Raw genomic sequence first — 25,737 nt, 5'->3', positions numbered from 1 at the left:
AATAATAATAATAAATAACAATAAACTTCAGGTTTTATGTATACATTAAGTCTGAGCTCAATTCTCATATCTCTGTGTCTCCTTAGAGATGAAGGAGGGCGTAGGGGTCATCTGAGTCATCTTCTGTGATTCCGTAGAAGGAGAACCCAGGTTGCCTTCAGAGTCACATGAGACTTAGTCCTCTCGTTATATCCTGGTCCCAGATGTAAACTTTGTTTTGAAACTCACCATTCAAGGTCTTAAACACATACAAATACACACACAGACACACACACACACACACACACACACACACACACGAGTTTCTGAGGATTCTAAATTTTGCCGAAATAGTCAGTTCCTGAAAGGATCCCTGAAAGTTTTCTTGGATGTGGGTTTGGTATGAGTAATCTCAAAAGAATATTGGCATTGGTTGATGAAAATGTAATATTATGCTATGTTAACATGCTCGAGTTACTGACATATGTCTTTATATTTTCCTGACATGAGCTTACCCATCTTTTTTGCCTCTATTGGAATGTGGGGTATTGTCTTACTGTGTTTCTGAATCCCATCATATAATATGTTCTCAATAAATATTTATTGCATGAATTATTCAGAAGATTGCCGTTCACTTCAATATTTTGATGACCTAACCAAACTTTTTTTAACAATTTCATATTAAGATACAAGACATCATTAATAAAAGGTAAAGGAACAGTGAACTTATGTTCACAATTTAAATGAAATGAATTATTAAAGTTTTCAGTATCCATCATTTACTTTCATTTTTCTAATCTGGGCATCCTTTCCAGTTGCTTTATATTGCCATATTTGGCAATTAATATAGTTGGGTTTTTTTAATGCCAGAAACAATGGTAACAAAATATACTTTTGTTTCAAAATATGCCCAGTAAGTCCATGAATCAGAAATAAAATCTTTTTTTCTGTCTTATAAAAATGATTTCTAGACTACAAAGGCATTTCTTCCAGCAATGATGAAAAATAATCATGGCCATATTGTCACCGTGGCTTCAGCAGCTGGGCATACTGTGGTCCCCTTTTTAATGGCTTATTGGTAAGTGGACTTGTGTTTTTTCACTCTTTCTCATGCTTAGCTTTTTTTTTTTTTTTAATTCATTGATTTTAGAGAGAGAAGAAGGGAGAAAGAATCATCAATTTATTGTTCTACCCATTCATGCACTTATTGGTTGATTCTTGTATGTGCCCTGACCAGGACTGAACCCACAACCTTGGCATATCAGGAACTTGCTCCAGCCAACTGAGCTACCTGGTCAGGGTCCATGCTTATCTTCGTTTGCACAAAGTCTCTTGAGCAACAGCGTTATCAACCGCTAATCCCCTCCTATGTTGACTGTTGTAGAGGTGGCTGTAGGGAAATGGTCCAATTAGAAGCCTCCTTCAAGCATTTCTTATCTCTTTGAGCAGAAAGGAATTACAAAAGAAGAGCAATACCATGAACAGAAGTTAATAATTGTTTTGAATAAAATAATGTGGCAATAATACTTTAAAGACAGAGAGTACAATCTGGGATTCTAAACATTACAAGCATTCAAACAATAGAGTTGTAAAATAATTGTAATTGTTATTTAATAATCAACATTATTTTAATAGTCAAAGAACTTATTATAGCAAGCAAGGCACAGTAATGGTATGCTCTATGTATCCTGTAAAGAATTGATCAGCTAGGCCAGTGTAGCCAAGGTGATCCTACTGGTTACATACACCCTAACAGTTCTTGGCTGTTTCTGGAGTTTAGCAAATAATCACCTTTAAAAGTTGAGTTATGATTGTGCAAATAAATATGCGTACAAATAATGCTCAAATGTGTCTTCCACCATTGTGCTCTTTTGGAATTAATTATCTCAGTTCTAGACACAATATAGATATAGTGTATATGTAGCTATAGAGAATTTGTATAAGTTTATAGACATAGACATGGGCAGGTAACTTGTTTATAATATATATATTTGTCTTGCATTTAAAAAGTTTGCAAGGATATATGCCAAAACATTTATATAACCATGCCTAGAGAGTGGTTATTCTTATGTAGTGGCAATAAAAATTATTTTTATTTTGTTCTTTTTGTTTATCCATGTTTTCTTTCTTTCTGAACGTATATTTGTTTTATAATAGTTTTAAAAATAAATATAGACATACATGGATTGAGTTTTTAAAAAAGAATAAAATAACTGCTGATGCAGTCACTGAAGAGACCTATGGTGTCCAGGTTGTATCTTAATGTCTTTCTGAGCCAGTATAAATTAGGCAGTTAGCCTCTTACCATCAAGAGCTAATAAAATTTTACATTTCTTTACCTTGCTTGATGAAAAGTAGTTGCAGGTACTGCTGCTAGGCTCCTACATGGCATTCCACTGCCATGCCAAATTCTGTCTGAGCGCCCAGGCAAGCAAAGGGGACTAGAGAATTGAAAGGGCTGTCTACCTGTTGCTCTTCCTCCTCCTCTTGCCATAGTAAATATATAGTCCTTTTGATTATACTCCACTGAGGTTTACAGTGATAATCAAGACAGAATGTGCTTTGTGTGAGAAACTAATTCATTTTGGTGACTAGTGATGGTGTTTTCAACATGAGTAAAGGTTTTCACCAAGTACAGTCAAAGCAGGAGGAATAGACGCAGTCTGTGCACCACACAATTCAGGGGGACGCCGTTCACATTCAAGTCCTTTTAGACTTTGATTTTCCAGCAGATGGCAGTCAGTTAGTGAGAAGAAGTGTGGGCTTTTCTGATTCATACAAAGGCACCATTTAGGCTAAAAGTCAGGGTTAAAATTATACAAGTGTTTGCACACTTCCATCTTTGGGACAGATCTGTGGTTTGCTTGCCCTCAGAGAACTGTTTGGACCTTCAGCTCTCACTGGCTGGAGCTGTCTGTGAAGATTCCTTTTTTTTTTTTTACAGAGACAGAGAGAGGGATAGATAGTGACAGACAAACAGAAACAGATAAAGATGAGTAGCATCAATCAGTTTTTCGTTGCGACACCTTAGTTGTTCATTGATTGCTTTCTCATATGTGCCTTGACTGTGGGGCTATAGCAGACTGAGTAACCCCTTGCTCAAGCCAGCGACCTTGGGTCAAGCTGGTGAGCCTTGCTCAAACCAAATGAGCCTGTGCTCAAGCTGACGACCTCGGGGTCTCGAACCTGGGTCCTCAATATCCCAGTCCAACGCTCTACCCGCTGCGCCACCGCCTGGTCAGGCTTGATGATTCTTAGTGACCACAATTATGCTCAATTCTGTTGACTCTCTGCTTTTTGTTCCATATCTGATCAATGGCAAAACTTTCCCAGCGACACACTGAAGATTTCACCTAGCAAAAGGCAATGCTCATCAGTTGTGGTTAATAACAAATGGGCAATTAAATTAGATGCTGCTTCTTAAAACAATCTTTTTATTGAAGTATAACATACATTTATAAAAACGCAGAAATCATGAATATACAGCTCAATGAGTTACTGCAAGTGGACACATCTTTCAACTCACTATGCAGGTAAAAAAAATAGAGCATTATAAAACCCCCAAAGCTCCTTTCGGAACTCTTCCTAACCACCAATCCCTCTTTCCTTCCCAAAGGTAACTCCTATATTGACTTGTAACACCATTGATTAATTTTGTCTATTTTTGGTCTTTATGTACATGAAATCACACTATGTAAGATTTATCCGTGTTGCTGTTGGTAACTATAGTTCAATTATTTTCATGCATAGATGGTATTGCATCACATGATCAAACAATAATTTATTGTCCATACTACTGCTGATAAACATTTTGGTCATTTACTAGATGTGATTACTATGAATAATGATGTTCTGACTCTTGACTCAGTCACTTATTAATCTTATGTGACCTTTGGCAAGTTACTCAGCTTCTCTGGGTGTCATTTTTCTCGTCTATATCATAATGCTAATATTACAACTGACTAATTCATCAGGGTGCTGTAAAGTTTGAATTACATAATGTAATGCACTTAACATAAAATCTGTCAGTGTTTGATAACAAGAGGATACCTATTGAATTTATGTTCCAAATCCACTACCCTCTATTTGCACAAAATGGTAAGGCCCCACCTCTCATTTTAGCTTCCAAACTGCTTCTCCCTGGCCTAACTCCTCAAACTGCCTGAGGTAGTTTGGAGCCATCTGGATGCTTACCCGCGGCATAGTCACCTCGTGACCGTCCTCTTTGCCAGCTACCTAGGCCGTTCACCTCTGTTTCTGCTCTGCTGGCCCTCTGGCTCTGTTACTATTTATTGACAACGCAATTCAAGGGGAAAGAAATGAACATTTATTAAATGAACATGTATTATATGTTTGTCAATTAGTCTTCTCAATGAAGTATTATTATCACCCCATTTTACAGAGAAAGAAACTAATATTCAAAGAAGTAAGACAACAGGGTTGTGTAATTATGGAGTTTATCCCTAGCTGCATAGCTGAGTTTATTAGAGCACCATCCCAAAGTACAGAGGTTGCCAGTTCGATCCTCAGTCAGGGCACATACAGGAACTTGAACTGCAGAGCCTGTCCTCTTGCCCACTGTGCCCAGCCTCCTCTGCGAACTGGAGCTGTCCCATGGGGAGGCCGGCTGCACTTTGTGACTGAATAGTTGAAAATGTGGCTAATGTGCTCTAAGTATAAACTACAGATCAGATTTTGAAAGCAATGTAAAAAAAAAGAATGCAGAATATCTCATCAGTCTTTTTTAAAATATTGATTGCATGCTGAAAATTAGAATATATTGGAATAAATTAAATAAATCCTTAAATTTAATATTTCAAAACAGATTAATATCCTAGTAGAATTAATCATACATGCTCTGGCTCCTATTTGTTGGAATGAAATAAAAAGGCAACCTAGACTAACCTGTCGCTGGTTCAAATCCCTGGGCTCACCCCGTCAAGGCACATATAAGAAGCAACTATTAGGAGTTAATGCTTCCCTTTCCTCCCTACCTCCCTGGCTTTCTCTCTCTCTCCTCTCCCTAAAACCAATAAGTCAAATCTTAAAAAAAAAAAGTTAGCCTGACCAGGCGATGGCGCAGTGAACAGAGCATCGGATTGGGATGCAGAGGACCCAGGTTCGAGACCCCGAGGTCACCAGCTTGAGCGCAGGCTCATCTGGTTTGAGCTAAAGCTAACCAGCTTGGACCCAAGGTCGCTGGCTCCAGCAAGGGGTTACTCAGTCTGCTGAAGGCCCCCGGTCAAGGCACATATGAGAAAGCAATCAATGAACAACTAAGGCGTCTCAGCGAAAAACTGATGATTGATGCTTCTCATCTCTCTCCATTCCTGTCTGTCTGTCCCTGTCTATCCCTCTCTCTGACTCTCTCTCTGTCCCTGTAAAAAAAAAAAAAAAAAAAAAAAAAAAAGTTAAAAATAAATCAATTTGGTGCCACAAAACTGGCTAATTTATCTTGTCAATTCAAATAACGAATTTGTAGCATGCAAGTTAGCAGCATGGCAAAATTGGGTACTGATCAATCTCTGGAATCAAGAATAGGAAATTTGATATAATGTTACAAAGTGCAGAAGAAATCCACTCCTTTGTAGCTTTCATTTGTCTCAACAAATTCACCCAGAAGTTCAAAAATACAAAATTCTTTAAATATACTCAGATCTTTAACTCTGAGTTTTCATATAGTCCTGCATTTTTGGTTCACTTAAGAAAAATCAGGAAATACACTTTCATAAAAGAAAAAAGAAAATTTACTGATAATTTCACCATACATAAATAACCTTGGTAAACATTTGTTGTAATCTTTTAGGACATTTTAAATGCAAATTTAGAGTCATGCATTGAAAAATATTTGCCTACATAATCTTGCTTTTTAAATTTCTTAAATGTATATTTTGCATGTTAATAAATATATATCAATATATGCCACATCATTTTCAAATTCTTTATGGTATGCCACTATATATATGTGCCACTATTTATTTAATTTATCCATTATCATGGGTAATTTATTTGTTTGGACTCTTTCGGTTGCAAGCCACAAAACTTAAACTGGCCCAGGCCAAAAAAAGGACTTTTTTTTGTTTCTGTGATTCAAGTCTCAGGCAAGTTTTCCCTCTCTGTTGCCAAGACAGCTACTAGCAGTTCCAAATTAACATCCATTCAACTCCAAGTCAAGCAGGTTGGGACTTCCCAGTAATGCCTTCAAATGTTCTCTAGGTTACCGGCCCAACTCAGATCCAACCACTGAGTGGAAGGGGGAGAAGGGGTGTTACCTGGCAAAGTCAGAGTGGCATTGCAGAATAAGGGAATATGAATGCCAATGAGCAAAACCAACAGCTGTCCACTATAGACATTTAAAATTGTTCCCACAAACAACAACAACAAAATAAAAAAGTCATTGAGGCAGGCAACAGATTGGGGATTAGCAGAGGAGGAGTAGATGGCGGAAGGGTGAAAGGAGTTAAAGGGGGTCAGTTGTGTGGTGACAGATGGAAACTAGATTTTTGGTTGTGAGCACGATGTAGTCTATGCAGATAACGAATGATAAAAGAGTATAATTTAATATTTCATAATAAACTTACATAATATGTTATAAACCATTGCCACCTCAGTTAATTTAGTTAATTAAATATTGTTCCTAACTTTTTGTCTTTATAGACTATGTACCCCAGGGACTATCCTTGAATAAATCTTTAGAAACATGATTGATTATTTTCTCTGGATCAATACCCTAAAGAAAAATTACTGGATCTAAGAGCATGGCATATTTTAATGGACTTAATACTTTTTGCCAAATTGCCTTCCAAAAAGGCTACCAATTAACCTGTGCTGTGGAAAATAGAGAGCTGTAGAAAGTTCTCTCTCTTTTTCTTTTTAAGCTTAGACATAAAGCTTAAAAAGAAATGATTGCTTGTTCAATTATAAAAAATAAAATATTCTGTACATTGACAGACAACTCAAACAAAAATGTCCTCATATCCTTACCAGTAGTGCTAGACAAAAATTCTATCTTGTTTTACTTTGTAATTTATATTAATTACTCCTGAAATAAAATATTTTATTATGCATATATCTATTGGTATTATTTCATGCAGTTTTTGCTAATGTCCTTTAGCATTTATCCATTGGAGTATTGTCTTATTTATTTACTAAAGTTGTTATATATTAACCCTTATCCTTGTCTTATATGTTGCAAATATATGTATTTTACCAGTTTATTTGCCTCTTAACTTGGTTAGGAGCCAATTAAGTTGAGAGTTTATCATATAGAGGGCTGGTTTATTGCCCATATTTAAAGCCTGATTCTACCACTCTGTGTTGTGAGCAAGTTCTGTAACATGCCCTGTGCTTCAGTTTCATTTTTGGTAAATAAGAATCACTATAGTATCTCATTTCATGGAGATGTTGTGAGGATTAAATGAAATAATGCCTCTGAATAACTGAGGACAGTGACTGGCATGTGTTAAATAATCACAGGTATGATTATTTTTGTTTTATTTTTCAAGGTACAGAAGATCTACTTTATCTGTAATTGAACCTAGCAATTTTTCTTTTTACACCTTCAATATCTAAGTTTTTTTAAAAAGGGGATGAAAGAACTTTCTTTTCCACAGCTTCGTATCTTCTAAAGCACAGTTTAACTGGCAAGAATTTACAGCTACTTTGTATAATTGCTAATCCATACAGGTGTATAGAACAGTCTATCTCATAAGGTCATTGAATTGCACACTTTAAAATTTTTAAAATTTCAAATTTTGTTATATATATTTTCACATAATTTTAAAAAAATTAATCATGTATATTCTAAAAACCATTGAATTGTACACTTCAAATGGGCCAATTATATGGTATGTGAGTTTATGTCTCTTTTACTTGAATTTATTTATTTGCAATTTATATCTCAATAATGTTATTATTATTATTATTATTATTATTGTATTTTTCTGAAGTTGGAAACGGGGAGGTAGTCAGACATACTCCTGTATTGGCTCGACCGGGATCCACTCATCATGCCCACCAGGGGCGATGCTTTGCCCATCTGGGGCGTTGCTCTGTTGCAACCAGAGCCATTCTAGCACCTGAGGCAGAGGCCATAGAGCCATCCTCAGCACCCGGGCCAACTTTGCTCCAATGGAGCCTTGGCTGCGGGAGGGGAAGAGAGAGAGAGGAAGAAGAGGGGGAGGGGTGGAGAAGCAGATGGGAGCTTCTCCTGTGTGCCCTGGCCGGGAATTGAACCCGGGACTCCTGCACACCAGGCTGACACTCTACCATTTAGCCATCCGGCCAGGGCTTCAATAATGTTATTTTTTTAAACACCTAACTGGAAGTATAATGTCCACTTAAAATATGATTAATTTCCCTTCTCTTTCCAAATGAGGAGACTAAGACAATAAGAATGGCTTTGCATTTTGATTTACTCATTTGAAAAATATTTAGTCTTATTTATTTATTTACATATTTACTTATTGTAAAGAGAGAAGGAAAGACGGAAACATCAATTTGTTGTTCCACTTATTTATGCATTAATTAGTTTATTCTTGTATGCGGCCTGACCCGGGATGAAACCCAAAACCTTGGCACATCAAGACAACATTCTAACCAATACAGATACCCAGCCAGGGTTGTTTGACAAATATTTATTGGGCACCTATTATAGGCCTAGCATTGTGTCAGGCCTTGGGGATTCATTGGAGACCAGACAGTCATGGAACTTATAGTAAAAGTAGGAGGGACAGACATTAAAACAATTCACAAAAATAAATATTTAATTACAAATTCAACATGTACTGGAAGACTGGCCTGTGGTGGTGCAGTGGATAAAGCGTCAACCTGGAGCGCTGAGGTCTCTGGGCTTGCCCTATCAAGGCACATATTATATGAGAAGCAACGGTGAGCTAATGCTTCCCATTCCCCTGCCCACCTTTCTCTCTTTCGCTCTCTCCTCTCTAAAAATCAATAAACAAAATCTTAAAAAAAAAGGAAAGAAAAGAAAACTGAAGATTACTATATAAAGGGAAATAATTTAGGGTAGGATTCAGGAAGGCCTCTTTGAGGAAGTTACGCTGAGACTTAAAGGAGGAATAGGACTTACGCAGAGAATTTTCCAATGAATTCCATGAACATATTAAAGTAAATAAATGTCAATAAATGTTATGGAAACAGCAACAACAAAACAAACACCCTATTGATTTTTCTAAAAAGACATTTAAACTTACTCAGTTGTCACTCTAATACATAATATTAGGATCCAGTAAATATTCTGTTAGTACTTCTTAGACTTTAATGTGCCTACATATTTACCTAAAGATCTTCTAGAACACAGATTCTGGTTCAGTAGGCCTGGGCTGTATGTTGAGATTAGGTGCTGCCCCCACACTTCTCTGCAGAAGACCATGCTTAACTAAGGAAAATAGACATCTGAATGAAATAGATGCTGCACTCTGGCCAGTGGGCTCAGTGGTAGAGCATTGGCCGGGCATGTGGATGTCTCGAGTTCAATTCCCAGGCAAGGGCACACAAAAGAAACTCCCTTCTGCTTCTCTTCCTCTCCCCTTCTCTCTTCTCTTCTCTTCTCTTCTCTTCTCTTCTCTTCTCTTCTCTTCTCTTCTCTTCTCTTCTCTTCTCTTCTCTTCTCTTCTCTTCTCTTCTCTTCTCTTCCCTTCCCTTCCCTTCCCTTCCCTTCCCTTCCCTTCCCTTCCCTTCCCTTCTCTTTTCCCTTCCCTTCCCTTCCCTTCCCTTCCCTTCCCTTCCCTTCCCTTCCCTTCCCTTCTCTTCTCTCTCTGTATTCTCCTGCAGTTGGAGGGAGTTGGCCCTGGATGCTCAGGATTGCTCCATGGCCTCTGCCTCAGGCGCTAAAGAAGAGTTCAGTTGCTGAACAAGAGAGCAATGCGCCAGATGGACAGAACATTGCTCCTTAGTGGGCTTGCGGGTGGATCCTGGTCAGAGTGAATGCAGGAGTCTATCTCTCTCTGCTTTCCTCTTCTCACTGAATATAAATGCAGGAGTTTGTCTCTCTCTGCCTTCCTCTTCTCACTGAATATAAATACAGAAAGAAAGAAAGAGAGAGAGAAAAGGAGAGAGAGAGAGAGAGAGAGAGAGAAGGAGAAAGAGAAAGAAAGAAAGAAAAAAAAGAAAGAAAGAAAAAGAAAGAAAGAAAGAAAGAAAGAAAGAAAGAAAGAAAGAAAGAAAGAAAGAAGAAAAGAAAGAAAGATGCAGCTGTCTTGAATTATATTGTGACCTCTGTTTATTTTCAGTTCAAGCAAGTTTGCGGCTGTTGGATTTCATAACAGTCTGACTGTAGAACTGGCTGCCTTTGGATTAACTGGAATCAAAACCTCATGTCTCTGCCCTAATTTCATAAACACTGGCTTCATCAAAAACCCAAGTACCAAGTAAGTGGAGATATAGATGGAGATAAAAGGGTTGGTGATTGCATGAATATGAGCCATTCTGTGTGTTTTCTTAAATATTTTAAATCTTAAAATACCTGATATTCTGCCCTTGCTGGTTGGCTCAGTGGTAGAGCATCAGCCTGGCATGTGGATGTCCCTGCTTCGATTTCCTGGTCAAGGCACACAGGAGAAGCAACCATCTGCCTCTCTACCGCTCCGCCTCTGATTTCTCTATATCTCTCTCTCTTCTCCTCCTGCAGCCATGGCTCGATTAGAGCAAGTTAGCCTTGACTGCTAAGGATGTCTCCATGGCCTCACCTCAGGTGCTAAAATAGCTCAGTTGTCAAGCAACGGAGTACTGGCCCCAGATGGGCAGTGCATCGCCCCATAGGGAGCTTGCCGGGTGAATCCTGGTCTGGGTGCATACGGAAGTCTGTCTCTTTGCCTCCTAGTTTCTCACTTAAGGAAAAACAAAACAAAACAAAACAAAAGAACAAATTGATAATCAGTTCCCTTAACTCATCTCGGTTTCACCTTCTGTAGATTGCAGGAAAACAGGTAGAGAATCAAAAGAGAGAGGGAGAGAATGTATATAAATGTGAATATGAACAACACCGGTGAATTTATTATTCTCCCTTTTCTTCTTCCCCTAAGCAGTGGTTTTAGACTTCAGTATACATAAATTTCATGAGGAGTGCTTGAGAACTGTGTAGGAAACCCCTCACCCCCAGAGATGTTGGTTTGTATTGGGTTTGGTTGGGATAGGATAGTTAGTAGTTGGGATGGGTACTTGAAACTGTGTATTAACAGGCATTATCGGTCTTTCAGGACCACAATGTGAAAAACATTCTCCATTGGTAACCTAGAGATAATCTTCCAAATTGAGTATCAGACCATGGTCTTTCCTGGGCTAAAACAGAAAATTGGAAAGAATTGCTCTGATGTTAATTTTGATGTTTCCTCTCTTTGAGAATAGCTTTAATATCTTTGTAAACACATTGTATATTTTTTTTAAAATTCCAACACAGAAAAATACAAATAAGAATGTTTCTTTTTAAAATTTCTTAAAATCCTTTATCCAATGAAAACTACTCTTAAAATTATGATGAACATCTTCCTAGACATCTCTCTATGACAGATTAAATGTTTACATTTTATATATATAACTGGTATCTATTACACATGGGGTTCTGGAAATAGTAAGTAAATTGCTCACTTCCCTCAGCATTATGTTAATAGACAATATTGTATTAAAAATGTTGAAATGCTCAGAAGCTATATCTTCTTATAGAATTGATCTATTTCTAACACAAAAATGAAATAATTATGTAACATGATAGAGATGTTAGCTCACTCTACAGTGATAATCATATTACAATATATGTGTGTGAAATCAACATATTGTGCTCCTTAAAATTATACAGTGTGATATGTCAGTTATGTCACAATAAAAAATAATTAATTTTAGAAGTTCACTAAAACTGAAAGAGTGTGTCAAAGGAAGAGGTACCATCCCCAAGGATAGAAATTGCCAACTTCCTACATTATTTTCACAATTTGGATGCTAAAATAATATATTGTCAAGTTTTTTGTTTGTTTGGTTTTTTTGCTTAGACTGCCTTTTAGCACTGAAAAACAGACAGCACATTTTTAAAAATTACAATTAAATTTATAACGTTAGGTCCGGGCTGCACCAAACTAACCTTTATGTGGTGAGGGGTGCCCTCTCCTGGCAAAGCTCTATTGGCACAATTGAAAAATAACTGGGAAGCTTGCTATAGGGGGAAGGTAAGTAGAAGCTGACAGGATTCCAGCCTCCTCATAGGAATATAACCTGTCTAAGAAGAGTCTGGGGCTTGTCCTGCCACGTGAACCCCTTTGAAGATAAGTTGATACTAGAGTGGATGTCAAGGGTGAAGTTGGTTTTAATTTAGAAACTTCATTCTTTTAATTAGAAGACAGAGAGGTCTCACTTGTTTATATTTTGGATGCTAAAGAAAATTGGTAATTTTCTTAAACTTCATAACAATACTTTGCTTAGAGAGATCAAGTAACTTGCCTATAAGTAGCAATCTCAGTAGAACTGAGATTCAGACCAAACTTTTTTATACAGAGGACAACTTTTCTGAAAGAAGTAAACTGAATGAACCTCTAAATGACTACTTTGTGTCTTACTGCCTGACCAGGCAGTGGTGCAGTAGATAGAGCATTGGACTGGGACACAGAGGACCCAAGTTCAAAACCCCAAGGTCACTGGTTTGAGCGTAGGCTCACCAGCTTGAGCATGGGGTCCCTGGCTTGAGCGTGGGGTCATAAATATGACCCCATGGTCACTGGCTTTAGCCCAAAGGTCGCTTGCTTGAAAACAAAGGTTGCTTGCTTGAGCCCAAGGTTGCTGGCTTGTGCAAGGGGTCACTTGCTATGCTGTAGCCCCCTGTCAAGGCACATATGAGAAAATAATCAATGAACAACTAAGGTGCTGCAACGAAGAAATGATGCTTTTCATCTTGCTCCCTTCCTGTCTGTCCCTCTCTCTGTCTCTCTCTCTCTGTCTCTGTCACACAGAAGAAAAATAATAATTTGTGTCTTACTAATATTGGAATTTAAATTCTCTTTTAAAGCACATCCAAGACGTAGTTTATAGGTTCTTACATTAACATCTAACACACTGCAACTAAACTAAAATAGTTTACTATGATGGTTATAACACAGCATAACCTGAGTTTACTGAAATTGAGTATAATTAGGCATTCTGAGTAATTTTTGACTGGTAAGAATTATTTTTGTTAAATAAACTTGGATTTAAGAAATCATTTTATTAAAAATATTTATTGAAGGTCTACTAAATACCCAAGTACTCTACTAGTTCTGGATTCCTTATATAATTACTTCTAATCTCTAATAACCTAGGAGGGCTAGATTTGGCCCCAGCCCATCATTTGTCTATCTCTGCTTTAATCCTTCTAACAATTCTGCAAGTTAAGTACTACTAATGCCTACTTTTATGAACAAACAGAAACTTGGAGGAGTTAAGAGAATTGCCCAAGGTCACACAACTCTAAAGGGACAAACTGAAATTCTTCCTTTGGTCCTGGATTCCAAATACCCTTTTATTTCTAGCTTTTCTTTTTTACAAAATTTTAATTAATTTTTTTCTGAGAATCATCATTTAAAAAACCTATATTAAATATTTCATTGGAAATACCTTTATTGCTTTTCTGATAACTTGTTATGATTACAAATAAAATTTAAATAATATAGAGGAAGCCCCTTCAAAGATGTTGCTCTTCCAGAGATAACCACTTTATTAAAAAATTAGATTTCTAATTCAAAAGGCTACACTTCTTAATTTAATTTATTTCTTTTTCTGGTACATGTACATTCTTTTCTGTGAGTTGCTCTTTTGACTTAACAATATGCTTTGTTGGGTGGCGGCAAAAAGGCGATGGAGTAAGTGGAGGTACCAACTTTCACCTCCCAGAACCAAAGCGGATTACAACTTAATTTTTTTAAAATAAATAAAATTTTATTTTAATGGGGTGACATCAATAAATCAGGGTACATACATTCAAAGAAAACATGTCCAGGTTATCTTCTCATTCAACCCTGTTGCATACCCATCACCCAAAGTCAGATTGTCCTCCGTCACCCTCCATCCAGTTTTCTTTGTGCCCCTCCCCCACCCACTCCCCCTCTGTCTCCTTCCCTTCCCCTGCCCCCCGTAACCACCACACTCTTGTCCATGTCTCCTAGTCTTGTTTTTATGTCCCACCAATGTATGGAATCCTGGAGCTCTTGTTTTTTTCTGATTTACTTATTTCACTCCAAAAAATGTTATCAAGATCCCACCATTTCGTTGCAAGTAATCCGATGTCATCATTTCTTATAGCTGAATAGTATACCATGGTGTATATGTGCTGCATCTTCTTTATCCAGTCTTCTTTTTTTTTTTTTTTTACAGTGATTAAAGCCTTTAAGCACACTCTTGGCCAATACAGCAAGAATCCATAAAAGAGTAGTGTCCTTAACATGTTCACCAAGTCCAAGTTGGCCCCAACACCATGCCAAATCCCTGAAAAATGCAACCCAACCCCAGTTCAGTCTGTTAGGAGCTGTCACAAGGAGCAGGAGTCCAGGAAAAGTCCACATCCAGGAAAAGTTTGCATGGCACTGGAATTGTTGTCACAATTCTATACTTTGCAGCTCACGTCCAAGTCCCAATGACCGCTGCTTCTAGCTGGTAATGATTCAGGTAGACTGGAAAAGCCATCTGCAGCATGTGTGGGGATGGAGCTTCTGTTCTCCTCTGCCTGGAGAGTTGAGACCAGGTTGCTTTTCCCTGGAGCTCTGTAACTGTGGCTTGGTAAAGAAAACCTTGGGATACACTAAGCTGGGTGTTAAAGGTAGATTCATAATAGAAATTGGCAAAAGGGGGAAAGAGAGCCCTAAATTAGGAGTAGGTCCCAGCCTGAAATATGAGTGGGGCATTGAGGTAGGAGGAATAAAGGAAACACTATATATTAAACAAAGCAGCAGAAAATAGGACTATCAACACCCACAACAGAGATCTTCAAGGGAAGAATAAAAAACCTGACTATTCAGGCAAGACATAGTTAAGTGGCCCTTGTGCAAATGAGATCAGTTTACCTGCTTCTTGGAAGAAATACCCTAGGCTCGTCCACAGTGTCATAGATGGGGCCGATGGCCCTGGGCACCTTCAGCCTTCAGTGGCAAACCCCAGCATTCTGGGCAAGGTTAGGTCATAGGTGGTTGGAGCAGGGCTGGAAGAGACTGAACCCTCCCTTAGAGGAGCAAGGGAGAAGCCTACCTTCCAGTGTCCCTGTTTCCTCACAGCAGAGGCATGTAAGTCTGGCAGGCTTTAGCTCAATGACCTTCCTTCCCACTATTGAAGCAGGACCCAGATGGCATCCTATGAGACCTTTTGGGTCATTGGAGCCTTTAAGGGCATATCCTAAAAGCTGGTAGTTCACCTGATCTCTATTGGGCCTTTTCTGCCTCTTGGTATCTTAAGGGCCATGCTCAGAAGATCTCGCTGTGGGGTTTGAGGATCCCCATCCACCTATATAAATCTTTTCCATATATCTGGAGCTATTTGGAAAAAGACCAATCAGTGTTATTAGCTGGATCAAATAAAGAAGGTAGTAGTTTGCAGGAGAAAAGATTTGGCGTCTACTGTTCATCAGCATTCAAAAGAAATTTAAAAATTTTTAAGTAAAAAGCATGATATGGTAGACCCGTAGGAGTTCCAGGATATGACTCCCCCCTTTTAAATTTTTTTTTAAATTGACCTTAAAATATTTGCTGGGTACACTTTAATAATACCTTGACTTTAAAGATTGTAAGAATGACAAAATACAGTAAATGCTTTTGCTCCATATGCAGGAGCATTGTCAGTTTCACCAGTTTAGGAAATCCAATAATAGAACAGTGCATATAGACAATGAGCTATAACATGCTTAGCAGCCTCTCCTGTTCTGACACAGGTTACTATAAATTCAGAATATGTATCCACTGAAATGTGGACATAGGACTGTCTGCCAAATAAAGGTATATGAGTGACATCCATTTGCCAAAGTTGTCTCGGTATGTGTCCTTGAGGGTTAACTCCAAATGAAGGGGCAGATTGTAGTATAAGACTCCTTGGATAGGATTTTCTAATCTGCCATGCTGCTTCCCGAGAAAGTTGAAACTGTTTACACAGGGCTGCAGCATTCTAGTGATGAATAGTGTGAGACTGAATTGCTTGATCTGTCATGGTTGCTCCAAATAATTTTCTTTTAGGTAGCTTGATCAACGAGGGCATTCCTAGGCCCTGGCCAGTTGGCTCAGTGGTAGAGCGTCGGCCTGGTGTGCAAGAGTCCTGGGTTCGATTCCCGACCAGGGCACACAGGAGATTACAACTTAATTTTAAGAACCATCATCTGGAAAAACCAACTTTGGACTAAACTAAGAAGACTCTTTAACCAAAGATCACCGAAGAAGCCACACTGATACTGGTAGGAAAAGGGGAAATGTGAAGAGGGCTGCCCAGCTCCCTGGAGCGAACAGCAGCCCAGAGAGACTCACGTGGCGGGAAGTGAGTTTAGCAGAGAGTGATGGGTCCTGAGCCCCAGGAACAAAGCCCCAGCCTGCAACCCCAGAGCCTAGAAGAGGCATATGGACAGTATTTAGCTGTGAAACAAGTCAGGATACTGTTTGTGAGAAAGAGACAGATTTCTCAGACCCAGAATTCTTCTTAAAGGGACCACGCAGAAAACCTCTCTCATAACCACCCACCCAGGACACCGGGGCATGAGAGAGAGAGAGGAGAGGACCAGAGCAGTGGGAAGAGAGTTTAATCTAGGAGGTACAGGGAGAAGCACTTTGAGGGACAGCCACCCTAACCACTGGGCTGAATCACTCCCCAAATCTAAAGCAAATATTTCCCCTGGAGACAGCAATACCAGCAAAGGAAATCAGGACACCAGCCAAACAAACTCTCCCGTGGCACTCAGAGCAGAGTTGCTTAGAAGGAGGAAGCTTTCGGGACTACAGTATGCAGTGTTAGGGTCTGTGCTACAGCGTCCCCACCCACACAGCTGAGGGCAGTGGCAGGATGTGGAAGCTCAGAAGCCAGCCAGCCACACCTAAGGCCCGGCTAAGCTCAGTCTAGCCTGGCAGGGGCGGAAAAGATGTGTGAAAGCAGTCAGGCCCAGCTGTGGCCTGCCTGCAATCCCAGTTGCAGGGGAAGGGCGGGACCCTGGGAGGGGCATGGACCCGCCACTGAGCAAAGGCATGCAGGCGCGCAGCCTCGCCTAACCTGCGGAACCCAGGCTTGCGGCCCAACACACGAGCTGGCTTCTCCTGCTGGGGTGCGGAGAAAGCCCAGAACAGGCCGAGTCCTACAACTGAGCATGGGCACGCAACCCTGCCTGGCCCATAGAGCTGAGGCTTGCAGCTGACCTGGAAGTGGGCTCTTCCCACAGGGGTGTGACAAAAGCCGGGAAACAGGCGGAGACCTGCAGCTGAGCAAAGTTGCTCACCCATGCCTGCGGTGCCGAGGCTTGCGACCTGGGTGCAGTGCATAACTTCAGCCGTGGGGGTGGAGCGAAGGCCGAGGCCGTGAGGCTTGTAGACCTGGGCACGTGATCACAGTTCCTCCCATGGAAGAGAGGCTGAAAAGGCAGTGAAAGCCCCAGCAGTCTGGCACCGGCAATGCCCGTACCCGAACACCCTAGGCAGCAGTGGCAGAGGTGGTGGTGGGCCTGCAGACAGACCACACCTAAGGAACATAGAGGCCACACCCATTGGACTCAAGTGGCCAAAACCTTCTTATACACAGACAAAATGGGAAGGCAGAGAAATGCAACACAAATGAATCAAGAGAAATCCCCAGAAAAGGACCTGAATGAGTCAGATATAACCAAATTACTGGATGCAGAGTTTAAAATAATGATTGTTAGGATGCTCAAAGATCTTAGAACAACAATAGATGGTCATTACGAACACCTAAATAAAGACATAGCAAATATAAAAAAGGACATTGAAATAATAAAAAAGAATCAGTCAAAAATGACAAATACAATATTAGAAATGAAGACCACAATGGAAGGAATTAAAAGCAGGATGGATGAATCTGAGGATTGAATCAGCGAGTTAGAGGACAAGATAAATGAAGGCATGGAAGCAGAGCAGAAAAAAGAAAAGAGACTCAAAAAGTATGAAGGAACTCTTAAGAGAGCTCTGTGACAACATGAAGAGAAATAACATCTGCATCATAGTGGTTCCTGAAGAAGAAGGAAAGAACAAGGGATAGGGATTTTGTTCAATCATATCATAGGTGGAAACTTCTCTAAATTAATGCAGGAAAAAGTCTCACAAGTTCAAGAAGCACAGAGAACTCCATTAAAGAGAAACCCAAAGAAATCTACACCAAGACACAATAATTAAAATACCAAAGCTAAGTGATAAAGAGAAAATATTAAGAGCTGCTAGAGAAAAAAAAGGTTATCACCTACAAAGGAGCCCCCATAAGGATGATATCCGACTTCTCTACAGAAACACTTGAGGCCTGAAGGGAATGGCAAGAAATATTCAAAGTACTGCAGAACAAGAGCCTACAACCAAGACTATTTTATCCAGCAAGGGTATTGTTTAAAATTGAAGGAGAAATAAAAAGCCTCCCAGAAAAAAACCTCAAGAAATTCAATACAACCAAACCAATGCTGCAAGAAATGCTAAGGTGCCTGCTGTAAACAGATCAAAGGGAAAAACAATATAGCAAAAAAGGAATACAGCTTTAAAGAATAGAATGTCAATAAACAACTACGTATCAATAATAACCTTAAATATAAATGGATTAAATAATCCAATCAAAAGACATAGGGTAGCTGCATGGATAAGAAAACAGGACCCATACATATGCTGTCTACAAGAGACACACCTTACAACAAAAGATGCACATAGACTGAAGGTAAAAGGATGGAAAAAGTATTTCATGGAAGTGGAAATGAAGAAAAAGCAGGGGTAGCAATACTTATATCAGACAAAATGGACTTTAAAACAAAGACTATAGTAAGAGATAAAGATGGCCACTACATAATTATAAAGGGAGCAATCCAACAGGAAGATATAACCATTATAAATATCTACGCACCTAATATAGGAGCACCTAAATATATAGAGCAGACTTTGATGGATATAATGGGCAAGATCAACAGCAATACTGTAGTAGTAGAGGATTTCAATACCCCACAAACATCACTAGATAGATCAGGGGTCGGGAACCTATGGATCGTGAGCCAGATGTGGCTCTTTTGATGTCTACATCTCGCTCGCAGACAAATCTTTAATAAAAAAAATAATAACATTACACCAAATGAGATCAAAACAGTTATCAAAAAACTCCCAACAAAGAAAAGTCTTGGGCCTGATACCGTCACAAGTGAATTCTATCAAATAATCAAAGAAGAACTAACTCCTATCCTTCTCAAGCTATTTCTAAAACTTCAAGAGGTAGTAAGACTTCCAAGCACCTTTTATGAGGTGAGCATAATTCTGATTCCAAAACCAGGCAAAGACAACACAAAGAAAGAAAATTATAGGCCAATATCCCTGATGAATTTAGATGCTAAAATCCTCAACAAAATATTAGCAAACCATGGTCTGTCCTGTGGTGGCGCAGTGGATAAAGCGTCGACCTGGAAATGCTGAGGTCACCAGTTCGAATCCCTGGGCTTGCCTGGTCAAAGCACATATGGGAGTTGATGCTTCCAGTCCTCCCCCCCTTCTCTCTCTCTGTCTCTCCTCTCCTCTCTCTCTCTCTCTCTCTCTCTCTCTATCTGTCTCTCCCTCTCCTCTCTAAAATGAATAAATAAAAAAAATATTAGCAAACCGGATCCAGCAATATATGAAAAAAAATCATACACCATGATCAAGTGGATTTTATTCTGGGGAGGCAAGGCTGGTACAATATTTGCAAATCAATCAATGTGATTTATCACATAAACAGAAGGAAGGAGAAAAACCACATGATAATTTCAATAGATGCAGAAAAAGCATTTGATAAAATCCAGCACCCATTCATTATCAAAACTCTCAGCAAAGTGGGAATACAGGGAATATACCTCAACATGATAAAGTCCATCTATGACAAACCCACAGTCAACATTATACTCAATGGGCAAAAATTAAAAGCAATCCCCTTAAGATCAGGAACAAGGCAGGGGTGCCCCCTTTCACCACTCTTGTTCAACATATTCTGGAAGTACTAGCCACAGCAATCAGAAAAGAAAAATAAAAGGCATCCAAATTGGAAAAGAAGAAGTAAAACTATCATTATTTGCAGATGATATGATATTGTATATAGAAAACCCTAAAGTCTCAGTCAAAAAACTGCTGGACCTGATACTGAATTCAGCAACGTGGCAGGATATAGAATTAACACTCAGAAATCAGAGGCATTTTTATACACCAACAATGAACTGTCAGAAAGATAAATTAAGGAAACAATCCCCTTCACTATAGCAACCAAAAAAATAAAGTACCGAAGAGTAAAAAAATTTTTTTTTGTATTTTTCTGAAGCTGGAAACTGGGACGCAGTCAGACAGATTCCTGCATGCGCCCGACCGGGATCCACCCGGCATGCCCACCAGCGGGCGATGCTCTGCCCATCTGGGGCATCACTCTGCCACAATCAGAGCCATTCTAGCGCCTGAGGCAGAGGCCACAGAGCCATCCTCAACGCCTGGGCAAACTTTGCCCAATGGAGCCTTGGCTGCGGGAGGGGAAGAGAAAGACAAAGAGGAAGGAGAGGGCGAGGGGTGGAGTAGCAGATGGGAGCTTCTGTGTGCCCTGGCCGGGAATCGAACCCGGGACTCCCGCACGCCAGGCTGATGCTCTACCACTGATCCAACCAGCCAGGCCCCCTAGGAGTAAATTTAACCAAGGAGATTAAAGACTTGTACTCAGAAAATTATAAAACATTGATAAAAGAAATCAAGGAAGATACAAACAAGTGGAAGCATATACCGTGCTCATAGTTAGGAAGAATAAACATTAAAATGTCTATATTATTCAAAACAATTTATAAATTCAATGCAATACCAATTAAAATACCAATGACATGCTTCAAAAATATAGAAAAAATATTCCAAAAATTTATATGGAACCAAAAAAAGAATACAAATAGACTCAGCAATCTTGAAAAGGATGAATAAAGTGGGAGGTAACACACTTCCAGATATCAAGTTATACTACAAGGTCATTGTACTCAAAACAGCCTGGTACTGGCATAAGAACAGGCATATAGATCAATGGAACAGAACTGAGAGCCCAGAAATAAACCTGTACCTTTATGGACAACTGATATTTGACATAGGAGGTAAGAGCATACAATGGAGTAAAGATAGCCTCTTTAACAAATGGTGTTGGGTAAATTGGACATCTACCTGCAAAAAAATGAAACTATACCACCAGCTTACACCATCCACAAAAATAAACTCAAAATAAACCAAAGACTTAAATGTAAGCCGTGAAACCATAAGCATCTTAGAGGAAAACATAGGCAGTAAGCTCTCTGACATCTATCACAGCAATATATTTGCAGATTTATCTCCACGGGCAAGTGAAATAAAGGACAGGATAAACAAATGGGACTACATCAAACTAAAAAGCTTTTGCACAGCTAAAGACAATAAAAATAGAATAAAAAGACAAGCTACGCAATGGGAGAACATATTCAACAATACATCTGATAAGGGGTTAATAACCAAAATTTATAAAGAACTTGTAAAACTCAACACCAGGAAGACAAACAACCCAATCAAAAACTGGGCAAAAGAAATGAATAGATACTTCTCCAAAGAGGACCTACAGATGGCCAATAGGCAGATGAAAAAATGCTCAACATCACTAATTATTAGAGAAATGCAAATTAAAACCACAATGAGATATCACCTCACACTAGTTAGAATGGCGCTCATCAACAAAACACAGAGTAAGTGCTGGCGATGATGTGGAGAAAAGGGAACCCTTCTGCACTGATGGTGGGAATGCAGACTGGTGCAGCCACTATGGAAAACAGTATGAAGATTCCTCAAAAAATTAAAAATTGAACTGCCTTTTGACCCAGCTATCCCACTTTTAGGAATATACCCAAAGAACACCATAGCACTGTTTCAAAAGGAGAAATGCACCCCCATGTTTATGGCAGCATTGTTCCCAATAGCAAAGATTTGGAAATAGCCCACGTGTCTGTCAGTGGACAAGTGGATTAAAAAGCTTTGGTATATATATATATACTATGGAATACTACTCAGCCATAAGAAATGATGACATCGGATCATTTACAGCAACATGGATGGACCTTGATAACATTATACTGAGTGAAATAAGTAAATCAGAAAAAACTAAGAATGATATGAATCCATACATAGGTGGACATAAAAATGAGACTCAGAGACATGGACAAGAGTGTGGTTGTTATGGGGTGAGAGGGAGGAGAAGGAGGGGGTTGGGGGAGGGGAGGGGCACAAAAAGAACAGATAGAAGATGACCAAAGACAATTTGACTTTGGGTGTTAGGTATGCAACATAATCAAATGTCAAAATAACCCGGAGATGTTTTCTCTGAACATATGTACACTAATTTATCAAGGTCACCCCATTAAAATGAATAACAATAGTAAAAAAATATGCTTTGTTGCATTATTTACAATAGCTGAGATATGGAAACAACCCAAGTACCCATCAATAGACAAGTAGATATAAAAGCTCTGCTTGGCCCTGGCCGGTTGGCTCAGCGGTAGAGTGTCGGCCTGGCGTGCGGGGGACCTGGGTTCGATTCCGGGCCAGGGCACATAGGAGAAGCGCCCATTTGCTTCTCCACCCCCCCCTACCCCCATCCTTCCTCTGTCTCTCTCTTCCCCTCCTGCAGCCAAGGCTCCATTGGAGCAAAGATGGCCCGGGCGCTGGGGATGGCTCCTCGGCCTCTGCCCCAGGCGCTAGAGTGGCTCTGGTCGCGGCAGAGCGACGCCCCGGAGGGGCAAAGCATTGCCCCCTGGTGGGCAGAGCTTCGCCCCTGGTGGGCGTGCCGGGTGGATCCCGGTCGGGCGCATGCGGGAGTCTGTCTGACTGTCTCTCCCTGTTTCCAGCTTCAGAAAAATACAAAAAAAAAAAAAAAAAAAGCTCTGCTACATATACATTGCTCACAAAATTTAGGGGATATTTTATTGCTTCATACTCATTTTGAAATATCCACTTAACTTTTGTGAGATATATATATATAATAGAATGTTACTTAGCCATGAAAAAGAATGAAATCTTTTGATCAAATCAATTGAGCCATGGTTGCGGAAGAGGAAGAAAGAGAAAGATAGAGAAGGGGGAGAATGGAGGGGAGAAGCAGATGGTCATTTCTCCTTTATGCCCTGATAGGAATCGAACCGGGACTTCCGTACGCCAAGTTGAATATCTACTGCTGAGGATATTATGCTAAGTGATATAAGTCAGAGAAAGATAAATACCATATGATTTCATTTATATGTGGGATCTAAAGAACAATATAAATGAACAAATGAAACAGAAAGACTCATAGATACAGAGAAAGGACTGGTGGTTGACAGAGGAGAGGGGTTCGGGGAACTGAATGAAAAAGGTAAAGGGATTAGGAAGTAAAAATAGGGAGGTCTAAAATAGTCACGGAATGTAAAGTACAGCATAAGAATTAAAGTTAATAATATTGTGACAACTAACTGTGTTTGGTACCAGGTAGGTACTGGAAATATTGGGGAAACACTTTTACAATATGTGAATGTCTAAGCACTATGTTGTACAACTGAAACCAATACTAATAATATTGGATATAAACTGTAATTGAAAAATAATATAAAATAAAAAGCAATAAGCACACATAAAAAACAACAAGAACCAATATCTTTTAACTTTCTGTGTTGATATATAAAGTTTCCCTACCTTATTCTATTTATTTATTTATTTATTTACTTACTTATTTATTTTTTGTATTTTTCTGAAGTAAGAAGCAGGGAGGCAGAGAGACAGACTCCTGCATGCATCCGACTGGAAACCACCCAGCAAGCCCACTAGGGGGCGATGTTCTTCCCCTCTGGGCTGTTGCTCCACTGCAACCAAAGCCATTTCAGTGCCTGAGGTGGTGGCCATAAAGCTATCCTCAGCGCCCTGGCCAACTTTTGCTCTAGTGGAGCCTTGGCTGTGGAAGGGGAAAAGAGAGATAGAGAGAAAGGAGAGGGGTAAGGGTGGAGAAGCAGATGGGCGCTTCTTCTGTTTGCCCTGGCTGGAAATCGAACCCAGAACTTCCACATGCCAGGCTGATGCTCTATCACTGACCAACCAGCCAGAACCACCTTATTCTTTTTAGTGTTAGCCAGCAATCTGGGTTTATGTCTTTTCAATGGAATGACATTTATTTATATATTACTATTTTTTCTTTTTAGCAAAAGAGAGAGACAGGAAGGGAGAAAGCTGAGAAGCATCAACCCGTAGTTGGGGCATTTTAGTTGTTCATTGATTTCATCTCATATGTGCCTTGACGAGAGGGGGCTCCAGCAGAGCCAGTGACCTCCTGCTCAAGCCAGTGACCTTTGGGCTCAAGCTAGCCAGCATGGGGTTGTGTCTAGGATCCTATGCTCAAGCCAGTGACCCCGTGTCAAGCTGGTGAGCCTGTGCTTAAGCCAGATGAACTCGCACTCAAACCTCAACCTCAGGATTTGAAACCTGAGTCTTCAGTGTCCCAGGGCAATCTCTAGGCACTGCGCCATCACCTGGTCAGGCTGGAACGACATTTAGATCTCTAATCTTTTATTATTGTAATAAATGCATATCCTTGTTTGTATGTGCATGTGTACATCTATATATGTTTTATGTGTTTATATATTCATATATATGTATATTTATGTATATGTATGTATATGTGTGTATTCTGGTTCATTTTTCCAAACATTTTGTTATAATTTTTTTGTTATAATTTTTTAAAACAATTGCTTGATCAATGAGTAGGAACCTATTTACTTTTATTTATTAGATTTATTAGATTGTTTTCCAGAAGGATTTTAATTTATCCTCCCACAAGCAGGGCATGCCCATTTCCCTCACCTTTTCTAACTTTGAATATTAGCACACTTTAAACTTTTGCCAATATGATAAGAAAAAAGGATTTCTATGTTATATTATGTTTTTGGCCCTGGCCAGCTGGCTCAGCAGTAGATATTCAACTTGGCGTATGGAAATACTGGGTTTGATTCCTATCAGGGCATAAAGGAGAAGTGACCATCTCCTCTCCATTCTCCCCCTTCTCTATCTTTCTCTTTCTTCCTCTCCCACAGCCATGGCTCAATTGATTTGAGCAGATTGGCCCCAGGCACTGAGGATGGTTTCATGGAACCTCCACCTCAGGTGCTAAAAATAGCTCTGTTGTGAGCAGCCCCAGATGAGCAGAGCATCGGCCCCAGACAGTGTTGCCAGGTGGATCCTGGTTGGGGTGTGTGCAGGAGTCTATCTCTCTTATCTTTCTCCCAATTACTTAAAAAAAAAGAAATATATATTTGATTATTGGAAAGGCTAACAGTTACCTTTTTATATTTAATAAGTTCTGTTATCTTACCTACTTTACTCTGCTTATACAAATCAGACTGCATTATACAAGTGTTTATACAAATTATGTAAAGGAAGTTCCATTGTTACTTGTTTGTTAAGTGTTCTTGTTTTTTGATGAAAGCGTTTTGTCAATTGCTTTTTCTGTGCTTATTGAGATGATCATGTGGGGCTTTTCTGCTAATATGGTATATTACATTGACTAATTTTTATATGGTGAACCACTTTGCATTCTTAG

The 25,737-nt window shown here is 39.5% G+C and overlaps 1 protein-coding gene across 1 annotated transcript in view; it reads left to right on the top strand.

Annotated features, from left to right (window-relative positions):
• LOC136405290 (estradiol 17-beta-dehydrogenase 11) overlaps positions 1-25,737 on the top strand; it is a 43,920-nt gene that overhangs the window by 8,502 nt on the left and 9,681 nt on the right. Inside the window, exons 4-5 of the mRNA XM_066384541.1 lie at positions 951-1,057; positions 10,233-10,370. Of these exons, the coding sequence (XP_066240638.1) occupies positions 951-1,057; positions 10,233-10,370 (245 nt within the window). The remainder of the gene's footprint in view (positions 1-950; positions 1,058-10,232; positions 10,371-25,737) is intronic.

This window comes from Saccopteryx leptura, chromosome 5 (genome assembly GCF_036850995.1).
Source record: "Saccopteryx leptura isolate mSacLep1 chromosome 5, mSacLep1_pri_phased_curated, whole genome shotgun sequence".
In the NCBI taxonomy this organism is placed as follows: domain Eukaryota; kingdom Metazoa; phylum Chordata; class Mammalia; order Chiroptera; family Emballonuridae; genus Saccopteryx; species Saccopteryx leptura.
Note: the sequence above shows the minus strand (reverse complement) of the source record. Positions and strands in the feature narration are given on the sequence as shown.